Source organism: Tachyglossus aculeatus, chromosome X3, assembly GCF_015852505.1.
Source record: "Tachyglossus aculeatus isolate mTacAcu1 chromosome X3, mTacAcu1.pri, whole genome shotgun sequence".
NCBI lineage: Eukaryota > Metazoa > Chordata > Mammalia > Monotremata > Tachyglossidae > Tachyglossus > Tachyglossus aculeatus.
The window spans coordinates 30,718,146-30,733,328 of NC_052099.1; the positions used below are offsets into that span (position 1 = coordinate 30,718,146).

Below are 15,183 nucleotides of genomic sequence, written 5' to 3' on the forward strand. Positions count from 1 at the left end.
GTAACATAATAATAATAAGGATGGCGCTTGTTAAGCGCTTACTATGTGCTACACTGTTCTAAGCGCTGGATATTCTTGGCAGTTAAATCATGCTAATCAGTTACTATATTAATGCCATCAATTATTATTATTATTAATTATGGTCATTAAGATCATTGTGGGATTTCAGTTCTTGGTTTGTTGAAGAAATTGTATTAATACCAATCAGAGGTGAATGTTCCAGGTTTGCTTCAATCCAAGTTATGAATTAAATGACTTTAATGTTCAGGTGAAGGATTTGAGGAACTATTGATGAATTCATATTTTCTTTTCACTTGATTCTACATCAGTCTGAGTAGAGATTAATTTTTAGAACTGTGTAGGATCCGTTTGCTTTTTGTGGGAAATTAACAGTCGGGAATCAAGGTGAAATAATCTTTTTGTTCCTTAGAAATGATTCTTAAACAAACAGCAGCATCTCAGTACAAGTTTCAGTTATACAAAATGACATTTTCTAGATTGCTATCAAAATATTCTGCATACCATTAATTTCTGTGCACTTATTAACATATATACAGAAGAGCGGTTCCCAAAAGGAATTTCCATTTTTTTTTCCCCACTGAATCAATTTTTTTCCCTTAGACATACCAAAGCAAGCCCCAGATTTGCTTTAAGCTGTAGAAAACCCATATCGGAGAAATGAAAGGGTGAAAGATTGATTTCTCAGCAACACTAGCATAAAGGAACTCTATAGAGTCAAAGACAAGCCAAAAGTTAATTTTAACCAACCGTGGTGAATCCAAAAGAGCCAAGCACACAACACATTTTCATGATGCATTTATGTTGGGTACACTGAAGCTGAAGACTGTAAACAGACAGAATATTCTGCTCCATCCTCCTTGTGATGAAAGGGAGAAGTTCATAATTCTGTCATCAACATTCTCTTCATCATCTTTTCCCTCTCAAGTTCATGCCTGACGGCCCCTGTGCTGAATGAAGGAATTGGTCAGGTGAATATTGCGGTACGGAAGAATTCGACAAAAATAACTAACCAAGGGAAACACTGCATGACAAGCAGCGTGGCGTAATGGATAGAGCACAGGCCTGGGAATCAGAAGGTCAGGGGTTCTAATCCCGGCTCCGCCACTTTTCTGCTGAGTGACCTTGGGTAAGTCAATTCACTGGGCCTCAGTTTCCTCATCTGGAAAATGAGGATTGAGCCAGGGACTGTGTCCAACCTAATTTGCTTGTATCCAACCCAGGGCTTAGTACGGTGCCTGGCACTTAGTAAGCGCTTCACGGATATCATTATTATGAATTGCCACCGAATATTCAGGTAATAAATCTGCCTCTCGTTTGCTGGCCGATGAATCAGAGGGCATCTAATTCTATTAAGACTCAAACAGGATCTGTGAAATTTTTTTCAGGTTGCCAATGTGATCACAATTTCTAGTTACTCTGTGGTGCCTGAAGAATGGTCAGTGGATTCTAAAGGAATCTGTCATCCTGGAACCTGCAATTTTTTTTTTTTTACCGAAGTGCATGTTTTTGTTTTTTCTCTCCCTCTTCCTCATGCCCAAATTCTAATCTCCTTGAGGGCAAAGACCATGTCTTACTCTTCCTCACAGTCTTCTTTAGCACCTAGGATAGCCCTCTCAATAAATCCTGGTGTTGGTGATGATGATCATGAGAAGATAGATAGATCACCATAGGTAGTCTCCTAGGTTCTTAGTCCAATCCTCTGCACAGAGTAAGGGCTCAATAAATACCGTTGGTTGATTGTTTTAAGAATGGTATTTGAAAAAAACACTTTCTATGTGCCAGGCACTGAACTAAGCGCAGCAGTAGATACAAGATAATGAGGTTGGACACAATCCATGTCCCACATGGGGCTCACATTATGGGTTAACCCCACTTTACAGATGAGGTAACTGAGGCACAGTCTGTCACAAAGCAGACAACGGCAGAGCGGCGATTAGAACTCAGGTGCTCTGACTCCATGCTCTTTCCACTAAGCCGCGCTGCTTCTCTTAGGTAATATTGATTACATAATAGGTAATTAACTAACCAGATGCTTAGCATGGCAGGAAAACAAGGCAGTATTTTCTCCATATCAAGTAAAGGATGATATGGGAATGAAATGATCTCTGATTCTTAAGACCTTTACTGAAAGAGAAATCCAGTCTATTAAAATTCAGAGTTTTACCTGTCCACCAGAGAAATAGGCTTGTGTGTCGTATACATTGTTTGCACTGTTGAGACGGTCTCTGTCAACGGCCTCACTGTGGTTTTCGGGGTCACTGGAGAAGGCAACACAGCACAGGACTGTATTTTATTTTCTTTAAAATCTGCCTGAGAAGACAGAAAGTAGCAGATTAATAGTAGTTATGTCTCCTGCTTTCACTGTATTAATCTCCCCTAAGCGAGTGAACATCTTTCTCATCAGGAGGGAGGAAAAAAAGAAACCATGTTGACCCTGTCATTGACAGGGATGGGTGTCTCCGTGTGAAAATGGCGACATAAATCTTCCTTCCCAGTTGTGGAAAATGGAGTACAAATGGACTCCGATGCCAAGTTGCACCTTAAGGGGTCTGCTGCTTATTCACACATGGGCCTGTGAGCCAGATCTGCCTGAAGATGCCTTTGTACGTCCTCAAGACGGGAAGCACTTTTTATTTATTTATGGTATTTGTGAAGCACATGTCAGGAACTGTTCTATGCTCTTGGGTAGGTATAAGCTAATCGGGTTGGACGCAGTCCACGTCCTACATGGGGCTCACAGTCTTCACCCCCATTTTACAGATGAGGTCACTGAGAGAACCTGACTTGTCCAAGGTCACATAGCAGATATGGGTGGAGCCAGGATTAAAACCCAGATCTTTCTGAATCCCAGGCCCATGCTCCATCCACTAGGCCACACTGCTTCACCGCTGCATCGTTCTGCAGGTGGTGGCTATAAGGTTCAACTAAAGAATTCACTCTTAGATGAGGCCCTGAAGCCCCAGGCTTGGAGACCCTTTTCCAGAAGTGTCCAAGATCTCTCAAAAATGAATTAATAGCAAGTTGAACTATTTCTGAGACATCCACTCCATCCAGTGACCGTTTGATCATCGCTCTGAATTCAGTTGGAAATGGATTCTGCATTAACTTAATCTCCAGCCCAATGTTTCAAATCCCACCGTATACACGATATATCGATATGCCAAAGAACACCTTCCAGCCCTTCTGGAAAGACGGTTAAAATGAGACGTTTGAGTAGTCGAAGGCGATAAAGAGAGATGGGAGAAAAGTCTCCTTTAAGTGGCAGCCATCTTGTCCTGGATCTGGGCTAAAGGGGAGGCATATCCATGCTCACTTGGTTCAATCAATCAATCAATCATATTTATTGAGCACTTACAATGTGCAGGATACTTAGTAAGCGCTTGGGAGAGTTCAAAACAATGAAGTTGGTACACATTCCACGTCCCTGGCTAGCTTATATTTTCCTGCCTGAGGGGTAAGGCCACTGTGGGCAGGACACATTTCTACCAGTTCTGTTGTGCTGTACTCTCCCAACCGCTTAGTACAGTGCTCTGCACACAGTAAGTGCTCAATAAATGCCACTGATTGATGGAGACCTAGGATCCTTCAAGGGGCCCCTACTGCAGCCAGAGATTTTAATTATTTCCTAATTTCCTCCTTCTGTTTCTGCCTGAAACCAACAGGCCTCCCCTGCACAGCTGAGGCAGGAGTCTGCTGACAGAATCCAGGAGGCCTTCCAGATAAGGGCCTCCACACCCTTCCCAATCCATCATCATCACCTAGCCAAACGTCAACACGTTCCCAGACCAGGACCTACCTTCCTGCTTCGCTCTCCCCTCCTCTTGATGCCCTTCAGCCACCTGAAGGGCATCAAGGTCCATCTCCTTTCTTCACCAATCTTTCTAAACAGCTCTGCTCTGAGGGGCTGGGCTGGCTTTACAGAAAATCTTTGGAACACTATTTCGCAGTGAGGTGATCGAACAGATTTTTCAATCTGCAGCACCGTGAATCACCTGAGGTAATTACTGTGGCTCGACATTAATCGAGCTCAGGGGTCCAATTTTCTTCTAAAAATAAACCAAGGGAGGAATTTCCTAAACCCTCCCATCACGGCAGTGAGCCATTAGCTCGCTGGGGGCTGTGGCGCTGAAAGTCCGGGAAGAAGGGTGTTGGCCGCTGTGTCCAGCCTGAATTTTCTCTCTGAAATAAGGCATCTGCTGTTTCATAAGCAGCCCTTGCCTGGCGGTTTGCTCCCAACCCTCTGCCTCTGTTTTCCACACAGAGTTCCCTTTGATTAGGCAGGGAGCAGATGCCTGCCTCAGAAATTGCTTTGGGAAGATTATTTGCCTCCAGAGTCTTAACAAAGGCTCACTCCAGCAGGTCACGCAGCCGGATTTTATTCTCTCGATTTATTTGATTTCGGGTTGGGATGAACGGTGACTTTGGTATTGCCAGAAGAGGCCTACTCAGGCTGACAAGCCCATGGTCAAATGGATAGACTGTGTGGCCGGGAGCCAGAAGGTCATGGCTTCTAACCCCGGCTCTGCCGCTTTTCTGCTGCGTGACCTTGGGCAAGCCTCAGTTACCTCACCTGTAAAGTGGAGATTAAGACTGTGAGCCCTATACAGGACAGGAACCGTGTCCACTCCGATTTACCTGTATCCACCCCAGCGCTTAGTACAGTGCCTGACCCGTAGTAAGCGCTTAACAAATACCATAATTTATTTATTTTCTGATTCCCATGGAGAACGGACGCATCTGGTTCCTTTGAGCACACAACACACAGCACGGGCTTTATCGTCAAGAGCGATCGTTTTCTGAAAAATCCCTGTTGAAAAGCATTCTGGTATCAAATGCCGTTCTAAACAAAGCAGTGTTTGGGTTCCGGGTTCTACTTACAGAAAACTGCGGTGCTGTTGTAAAAGGATCGAAAAAAGGATTAGATGGATCAGCGGGGAATGTCTTTATCTTTAAAAAAGATAAAGAAAAAGATGTTATTTTCGGGGCACAAAAATGAGAAAGCATGAAGCAAAGCATCACAATCTCCCAAGAACTTTTACTAAATCAGAACGCAAAGGCTTGGGGGAGCTAACGAAAATTGACAGAAGCAAACCACAACAAATAGAAACGGCAAATACCCAGACAGCAAATACGACCGGTTGATGGGATTGTTTCGTCCATGCAGTTAGGCTTTGGAGAAATAGGCCCCAAGTAAATAAATCGGTTTGGCTTCGATGACACGGAGTGCAGCTTGCCTGGCTTTTTCAGCGGGAATCCATGCATATCAACCATGGCACAGGCCTCTCGATTAGGACATATAGAAAAGCGGGTTCAGCCAGAAGCAGCGACAAAAACGATCCTTATCTAACAGCACAGGGTTTCTGAACAAAGTGCACTGTGACCATTGCACTCCTGTGAGCGATTTAGATCTCACCAACCCGCTTTCTTCCCAACCCCCTCTCTCTATTACCAATGTTTAGTGTTTCTGGTGACAAGCATTTAGCTACTCCTCCACAACATCTATCATCCATTATCTATCTATCTATCTATCTATCTACCTATCATCCACCTAACCATCTATCATCCATCTATCTATCATCTATCTACCATCCATCTATCTATCATCCATCTATCATCTATCTATCCATCTAACATCCATCCATCAACCATCTATCTATCTATCTATCATCTATCTACCTATCATCCATCTATCATCTATCTATCTATGTCTATCCACCTATCATCTATCGTCTATCATCTATCTATTTATTCTATTTATTTATATTGATGATATTGATGCCTGTTTACTTGTTTTGTTTTGTTTTGTTGTCTTTCTCCCCTCCCTTCTAGACTGTGAGCCCGTTGTTGGACAGGGATTGTCTCTACTTGTTGCTGAATTGTACTTTCGAGCACTTAGTACAGTGCTCTGCACACAGTAAGCACTCAATAAATATGATTGAATGAATTTATGTACACATCTTTTACCTGGCTGCTTCCTGCAATTTATTTTAGTGTCTGCCTCCCAATCTCAAGTTCCTTGAGAGCAGGGATCGTGGCTACTAACTCTATTGTTAATAATAACGATGATGGTATTTGTTAAGCGCTTACTATGTGCCAAGCACTATTCTGAGCAATGGGGTAGACACAAGGTAGTCAGGTTGTCTTTCGTGGGGCTCACAATCTTCATCCCCATTTTACAGCTGAGGTAACAGAGGCACAGAGAAGTTAAGTGGCATACAAGGTAATCAGGTTGCCCCCCGTGGGGCTCACGGTCTTCATCCCCATTTTACAGCTGAGGTAACTGAGGCACAGAGAAGTTAAGTGGCTTGCCCAAGGCCACACAAGCAGACAAGTGGTGGAGCAGGGATTGGAACCCATGTCTTCTGACTCCAAAGCCCTTGCTCTTTCCACTAAGCCCATGCTACTTCTCTGTTTCTCTCTGTGTTTCTCCCTGCACAGAGTAAGTGTTCAATAAATGCTATTGTTTGATCAACTGATTGATAGAGTCACAGGTGGAGGGCTGAGAGCTCGGGTAGAATAGTTTAATCCAGAGAGGAAACCCCCTACCTCCTCCGTGACCTGTTCTTCATCACTTTCTATTTCCTCTAATTTATTTTAGTGCCTGCGTTTCCGGCTAATTTGTAAGGTTCTGGAGGGCAGGGATGGTGACTACTAACTCTATTATTCTCCTCCAAGTGCTTAGTACAGTGTTCTGTGCATAGTAAGCGCTTAATAAATATGACTGATTTCCCTCTAAGTTTATCACAGCAGTTGGTCCATGATAAAAAACATTCATCCATTCATTCATATTTACTCTCCCAAACTCTTAATACAGTGCTCTGCACACAGTAAGTGCTCAATAAATGCTCTCGTTTGGTTGACTGATCGATAGAGTCATGTGTTGGGCTGCTAGCTCGGGCAGCAGCTAGCTGCCCAGAAAGGATATAATAATAATAATAATAATAATAATAATAATGACATTTATTAAGCGCTTACTATGTGCAAAGCACTGTTCTAAGCGCTAGGGAGGTTACAAGGTGATCAGATTGTCCCATGGGGGGCTCACAGTCTTAATCCCCATTTTACAGATGAGGGAACTGAGGCACAGAGAAGTGAAGTGACTTGCCCAAAGTCACACAGCTGACAATTGGCAGAGTGGGATTTGAACCCATGACCTCTGACTCCAAAGCCCGGGCTCTTTCCACTGAGCCAAGCTGCTTCTCTCCCCTACCTCCTCTGTTACCTGTTCTTCACTGCACCCAAACTAGAGAGGCATGGCTGGGAGAGGCTGAGGAAAGTGCTTAGAAACTCTGATTATTTCTGTATTCATTCAATTGTATTTATTGAAAGCTTACTGGGTGCAGAGCACTGTACTAAGCACTTGGGAAGTACAGGTCGGCAACATATAGAGATGGTCCCTATCCAACAATGGGCTCAGTGTATCTACCCCAGCGCTTAGTACAGTGTTTGGCATATAGTAAGGGCTTAACAAATACCACTAGACTGTAAACTCACTGTGGGTAGGGAATGTGTCATTCTTTCAGTTGTATTTATTGAGTGCTTACTGTGTGCAGAGCACTGTACTAAGCGCTTGAGAGAGTACAATATAACAAGAAACAGACACATTCACTGCCCACAACGATCTTACCGTCTAGAGGGGGAAATGGACATTAATATAAATAAATACATAAATATAGAAATAACAGATATCAATCAATCATATTTATTGAGCACTTACTGTGTGCAGAGCACTGTACTAAGTGCACATAAGTGCTATAAGGTTGAGGGGGGCGATGAATAAAGGGAGCAAGTCAGAGCGACACAGAAGGGAGAGGAAAAGAAGGAAATGAGGGTTTTGTTAGGAAATGCCTACTTGGAAGAGATGGGCCTTCAGTGAGGCTTCGAAGTGGGGCAGAGAAGTTAAGTGACTTGCCCCAGGTCACACAGCAGACAAGTGGCGGAGGCGGGATTAGAACTCATGACTTCTGACTCCCAAACCGGTGCTCTTTCCACTAAGCCACACTGCTGGGTTGCGGTGCCTATCAACCCATTCATTCAATCACATTTATTCAGCGCTTCCTGTGTGCAGAGCACTGTAATGAGCGCTTGGGCAAGTACGCTACAATAAAAAACAGTGACATTCCCTGCCCACAGCTCACCTCCCTTCTGTCCTTCTACTGCCCAGCCCGCACCCTCCGCTCCTCCACCACTAATCTCCTCACTGTACCTCGCTCTCGCCTGTCCCGCCATCGACCCCCGGCCCACGTCATCCCCCGGGCCTGGAATGCCCTCCCTCTGCCCATCCGCCAAGCTAGCTCTCTTCCTCCCTTCAAGGCCCTGCTGAGAGCTCACCTCCTCCAGGAGGCTTTCCCAGACTGAGCCCCTCCTTCCTCTCCCTCTCCCCCCCTCCATCCCCCCGCCTTACCGCCTTCCCCTCCCCACAGCACCTGTATATATGTATATATGGTTGTACATATTTATTACTCTGTTTATTTATTTATTTATTTATTTATTTTACTTGTACATTTCTATCCTACTTATTTTATTTTGTTGGTATGTTTGGTTCTGTTCTCTGTCTCCCCCTTTTAGACTGTGAGCCCACTATCGGGTAGGGACTGTCTCTATGTGATGCCAATTTGTACTTCCCAAGCGCTTAGTACAGTGCTCTGCACATAGTAAGCGCTCAATAAATACGATTGATTGATTGATTGATTGATTGATTCACAGTCTAGCGCCAAGTCCAAGCGCTGAGTACAGTGCTCTGCACACAGAAAGCACTCAGTACATACCACTTGTCTGCTGTGTGACCTTGGACAAGTCACTCAACTTCTCTGGGCCTCAGTTACCTCATCTGCAAAATGGGGAGTAAGACTGTGACCCCCATTTTCGTCAGGGACTGGGTCCAACTTGATCGAATTGTACTCTCCCATGCGCTTATTACAGTGCTCTGCACACAGTAAGCGCTCAATAAATACGATTGAATGAATGAATTACCTTGTATATACCCCAGTGCTCAGAACAGTAAGCACTTAACAAATACCATTATTATTACTATTACCAATGATTGATATTGTAAGGTCCCGGGAGGCAGAAATTGTGTCTTTTTCTTCTTTTGACTTGCCCTAGCACATAATATACTGCTCTACACAACATATACCACTGAATAAATGAAATAATAAATGGATGGAAGCATTTGTACCTTCACGACTAAATATTTATGATCATTTCTATTACCGAAACTGGTTCCATTTCAATGGGTTTTTTATGCTGACTGGAACAGCTGAAAAATAAGGAACCACAAGATGGAAATCCCAACAACCCTGGATTTAAATCAGATGGGAAAAACATTTCGTTTTCTCATCACCACTCTCCTCCCCAAGGTCTTTGGGTTTTGTTTTGTTTTTTGTGGTATTTGTTAAGTGATCACTACGTCAAGCCCTGTTCTAGGAGCCAGGTGGGACTCACAGTCTAAGTAGGAGGGAGAATAGGTATTGATTCACCGTTCCACAGCTGAGGAAACTGAGGCACAGAGAAATGAAGTGACTTGCCCAGGATTACACAGCAGGCAGGGGGTGGGGTCAGGATTAGAACCCAGGTCCTCTGACTCTCAGGCTCATGCCCTTTCCAACAGACCCTGCTGCTTCCCACTTGATTATTTCAGTAGCCACTCCTTTCTTTAGTTCAGTTTACCGGTGGCAGAGCCCTGCACTTATCAAAGCCGCTTCCTCAAATCTGGAAATAGTCTTAATTACTTATCAGGAGGGAAATAGCACCATGAAATATTCACTCTGTTCCTAGTTTTCCCTTCTCTTCCCTTGATAGATCACTCTATTACTTGTAGGATATTTTCTTCTGCTCAGTTCTGTGATCCACACGAGCCAGTTCCTCTCTCAATTATCTATCAACTAGACGCTGGTTGAAAGAAAGCTGTGGATACCATTTGTTTATTATAAATAATAATCTATTAGCTATATATAATTATTTATAAATTATGGTTTATTACACATCTTTATATTAACGTCTGTCTCCCCCTCTAGACTGAAAGCTCATTGTGGGCAGGGGACGTTTCTGCTTATTGTTATATTGCACTCTCCCAAGCGCTTAGTACAGTGCTCTGCACATGGTAAGCACTCAATAAGTTCGATTGATCGACTGAATGATTGATTCCCTAGAGGGAAGGAAGGTGGCGGACCAGGAAAATGGCTCTTCAGGCAAATGGCCCCAGAGGTGGGGAAAAAGTTGTTTATTGGTGTAGTAATAATAATAATAATAATTGTGGTATTTGGTAAGTGCTTACTATGTGCCAGGCACTATACTAAGCGGTGGGGGTGGCTACAAGGAAATCGGGTTGGACACATCCCTGTCCCGCATGGGGCTCACGGTCTTAACCCCCATTTTACAGATGAGATAACTGAGGCACGGAGGAGAGAAGTGACTTGTTCAAGGCCACCCAGCAGACAAGTGATGGAGCCAGGATTAGAACCCATGTCCTTCTGATTCTCAGGCCCGTGCTCTAGCCACCACGCCATGCTACTTCCCAAAGCAGTAGTAGTAGACGCTCCTAGCAAGCCTCCTCAGAAGAAAACCCACCCACACCACTGCCTGTTGGAAGGGAGAGATGAAGCAAGAGTGTGGAGATGAGTGTCAAAGGCCCCTGGTAAGTTATGAAATGAAAAGTGGGGGCTCCCGTCGGAGATCTAACCAGGCCAACTCTGGAATCAAACCGCGTGCCACCACCAAGGAAACTGTAGACTATCTGCTTGCTGGGGCATTCTGGAATACAAAGGACAAAGAGAGGATCGACCCGAAACAAGTCCAATCCTGGAATAGAGGAGCACCGGGACCCTGTACTATGTATCCACTCGCTGAAAAAAATAGATGCCGGCAGAGTTGAGACACCCAGGTCATCGGCCAAAGAGTAACGCTGTGGTTTGCCGTGATTTGTTTTGTTCTTACAAAGGCAGGTGAAACTTTCAAGAGTAAAACTGGAATTTTACCATGGGGGTGGCTTCCGTGAAATCCATCAGCAAGTCACCTGGTTCCAAAGTAAACACTCCTCCAACGTCAGGGGAATTCTAAGGGAAGAAAACCGTGTTCCTGGTAAATTAGGGATCCTTCCCCAGCACGGGGCATTTTAAGGGAAAAGTAGAGCACGCATACCCAGTCCTCAGCTTTCAGTGGAAGCGAACTCAGATGCTGAAAGGGAACTTGGACGGATCCAACCCAGGAATCGATAAGCTTATCGAATTCTGCAATCGAAATTAAAGGCCGCTACCCATCCTACTCTCTGCCCAGCCGCGGAAAGCCTACGCAGGGGGTTACAAAGTTGTACTGCTTCCACGAGAAGCAGCGTGCCTAGGATAGAGCACAGGCCTGGAATTCAGAAGGACCTGGGTTCTAATCCCGGCTCCGCCCTTTGACCCTGGCCCCTGGCCCTGACCCTTGGCCTTGACCGTGGCTAAGTCACGTCACTTCTCTGTGCCTCATCTGTAACATGGGGATTAAAACTGTGAGCCTCATGTAAGGACACGGTCTGTGTCCGCCCTGATTAGCTTGTATCTACTCTAGCGCTTAGTACAGTGCCTGGCACAAAGTAAGCGCTTAACAAATACCATAAAAAATGTTTCTGGTTCCATATCCAGCCAACATCCAGTCAACTGTGGGAAGGCGGCCCCTTTCTTCACTTCTTGCGGTCCTTATTTGCAAACTAGATGCCTCCTCTCAGAGACCATTGCCTAGTAGAAAGAGCAAAGAGCTGGGAATCAGGAGCCCTAGGTTCTCCACTTGCCTGCTGTGTACCCAAGGGCGAGTCAATCAATCAATCATATTTATTGAGTGCTTACTGTGTGCTTGAGAGAGTTCCCTTAACTTCTCTGAGCCTCCATTTCCCCATCTGTAAAATGGGGATAAAATACCCATTCTCCCTTCCTCTTAAATTGCGAGCCCCGTGTGGGACAGGGACACCGTCCGATCTTATTCGTGGCTTAGTGGCTGGACCCCGGGCTCGAGAGTCAGAAGGATCTGGGTTCCAATCCCGGTTCAGCCACTTGTCTGCTGTGTGACCTTGGGCAAGTCACTTCACTTCTCCGTGCCTCGATCACCTCTTCTGTAAAATGGGGGTGAAGACTGTGAGCCCCATGTGGGACAGGGACTGTTTCCAACCCAGTTTCCCTGTATCTACCCCAGCGCTCAGTACACAGAAGGCGTTTCACAAATACCTCAATCATTATTATTAATGTCTCGTGTCTACAGAGAGTGCAGCACTTAGCACATAGTAAGGGCTTCACAGACACCATATTAATTGTTCTTTTGAGCCCCTCTTGGACTGTACCTTCGCACAGGGGGACAGCTGACTGGGTCCCACGGGGGTTTGAGGGGTGTTGGCCTTCTGAGATGCGGGAGATGCCGACGACAAGGATGTGGACTTCGTTGTCGTCCCTGTGGCCATCACCGTGGCTGCCAAGGCCGGAGGAAGGTCATCTTCATCACTGTGGTTGCTAGAAACACATGAAGCTCTGCTCATTACGACAAAAAAAAACAGGTCCCCAGAGACGGGTTGGCCTGGGGCGGGGGGGGGCGGGGGGCTCTATAGGACAATAATAACAAGAATTAATAATTGTGGCATTTGTTAAGTGCTTACTGTGTGCCGGGCACTGTACTAAGCACTGTGGTGGATATAAGCAAATTGGGTTGGACACAGTCCCTGTCCCACGTGGCGCTCACAGTCTCAAACCCCATTTTACAGATGAGGGAACAGAGGCACAGAGAAGTGAAGTGACTTCCCCAAGGTCACACAGCAGACAAGTGGCGGAGCTAAGATTAGAACCCACGACCTTCTGACTCCTAGGCTCTATTCAATATGCCTTGCTGCTCTCCCCAAGGCGAGATACCTCTAGGAACGGCACCTGGGTTCTAATCCCGGCTCTGCCACTTGTCTGCTGTGTGACCTTGGGCAAGTCACTTCACTTCTCTGGGCCTCAGTTACATCATCTGGAAAATGGGGATTAAGACTGTGAGCCCCATGTGGGGCAGGGACTGTGTCCAATCTGATTAGCTTGTATCTCCCTCAGTCCTTAGAACAGTGCTTGGCACACAGTAAGTGCTAAACAATCACCATTATTATTATTATTTCATCCTCATTGTGATATCAGTCGGGAAATGATGATGACGATGTTGAGGGTATTTATTAAGCGCTTACTATGTGCCAAGCACTGTTCTAAGTGCTGGGGTAGATACAAGCTAATCAGGTTGTCCCACGTAGGGCTCACAGTCTCAATCCCCATTTTATAGATTCATTCATTCATTCATTCAATCGTATTTATTGAGAGCTTACTGCGGGCAGAGCACTGTACTAAGCGCTTGGGAAGTACAAGTTGGCAACATATAGAGATGGTCCCTACCCAACAGTAGGCTCACAGATGAGGTAACTGAGGTAACTGAGAGAAGTTAAGTGACTTGCCCAAGGTCACACAGCAGACAAGTGGCAGAGCCAGGATTCGAACCCCCGACCTCTGACTCCCAAGCCCTCATTCTTGCCACTAGGCCACGTTGCCTCTCATGAATTCGCTTTTAATAATAATAATAATAATAATGTTGGCATTTGTTAAGCGCTTACTATGTGCAAAGCACTGTTCTAAGCGTTGGGGGGATACAAAGTGATCAGGTTGTCCCACGTGGGGCTCACAGTCTTAATCCCCATTTTACAGATGAGGTAACTGAGGCTCAGAGAAGTTAAGTGACTTGCCCAAGGTCACACAGCAGACACGTGGCGGAGCCGGGATTCGAACCCATGCCCTCTGACTCCAAAGCCCGGGCTCTTTCCACTGAGCCACGCTCACCAGCCACGCATCCTTCCTCAGCAAGAAAACAAACCCCGTGAGACAGCCTGCTGCTTTAAGTTTAGCTTGATACTTGTGTGGGGATATTATCATCATCACCATCATCAATCACATTTATTGAGCGCTTACTGTGTGCAGAGCACTGTACTAAGCGCTTGGGAAGTACAAATTGGCAACATATAGAGACAGTCCCTACCCAACAGTGGGCTCACAGTCTAAAAGGGGGAGACAGAGAACAAAACCAAACATACTAACAAAATAAAATAAATAGAATAGAGATGTACAAGTAAAATAGAGTAATAAATCTGTACAAACATATATACATATATACAGGTGCTGTGGGGAAGGGAAAGAGGTAAGATGGGGGGGATGGAGAGGGGGACGAGGGGGAGAGGAAGGAAGGGGCTCAGTCTGGGAAGGCCTCCTGGAGGAGGTGAGCTCTCAGTAGGGCCTTGAAGGGAGGAAGAGAGCTACGACTTCAGATACGTTAGAGTTTGATCGACGTGAGTTCCCAACCAGCCTGCTGAGCCGGACGGCTCCCTTCGGAGCTGAAAGTTGTTTGGATGGACAAGCCTGGACCCTCTGTGTCTGACCCCAGATGGCTCCGAGCTATTGAGCGGGGAAGCGTCTCACACGTCCAATAACCAGTTGCCATCTCCTGGCTGAGGCGAAATGACACATCCAGCCACAACACGGGTCAACAAACTCAGTTGGAGTTGTAAATAATGATGTTTTCAGCAGGAAATGACAAGCCCTCTCTGCCAGATGAATCTTCCCATCCTACTTGATAAGAATTTCCCTTCATAGGCACTCATTTCCCCCGTCTCAAAACAAGTATTATTAGACATTTATTCATTCAATCGTATTTATTGACCGCTTACTGTGCGCAAAGCACTGTACTAAGTGCATGGGAGAGTATAATAAAAACAATAAAGACAGAGCTCCCAGGCTTGTTGTGAAATTAACACCCTCAGAGACTCTTTATGGAAAAATTTAAGAAGGAATTTTTCCAAAAGGATAGGAAGCAGCATAGCCTAGTGGAAAGGGTCTGGGCCTGAGCGTCACAAGGCCCTGGGTTCTAATCCCAGTTATATCACTTGTATGCTGTGTGACTTTGGGCGAGTCACTTCATTTCTCTGTGCCTAAACTACCTCATCTCTAAAATGGGATTTAAGACTGTGAGCCCCATGTAGGATATGGACTGCATCTGACCTGATTAACTAGTATCTATCTCGGTACTTCGTACAGTGCCTTGCACGCGGTCAGTGTTTAACGAATACCATGGGGGAAAAGAAAGAAGTTTTTTACAGCTGAGCCTGCAAGCTATTTTTCTTCTCTCTCTCTC

The 15,183-nt window shown here is 45.3% G+C and overlaps 1 protein-coding gene across 1 annotated transcript in view; it reads right to left on the reverse strand.

Moving 5' to 3' along the window:
- Window positions 1-400: 400 nt before the first annotated feature.
- Window positions 401-15,183, reverse strand: part of EPB41L4B (erythrocyte membrane protein band 4.1 like 4B) — a 118,809-nt gene continuing 104,026 nt past the window's right edge. The window contains 5 exon segments of the mRNA XM_038770379.1: window positions 401-968; window positions 2,186-2,331; window positions 4,900-4,968; window positions 10,998-11,075; window positions 12,332-12,497. Of these exon segments, the coding sequence (XP_038626307.1) occupies window positions 899-968; window positions 2,186-2,331; window positions 4,900-4,968; window positions 10,998-11,075; window positions 12,332-12,497 (529 nt within the window). The 3' untranslated portion in view covers window positions 401-898.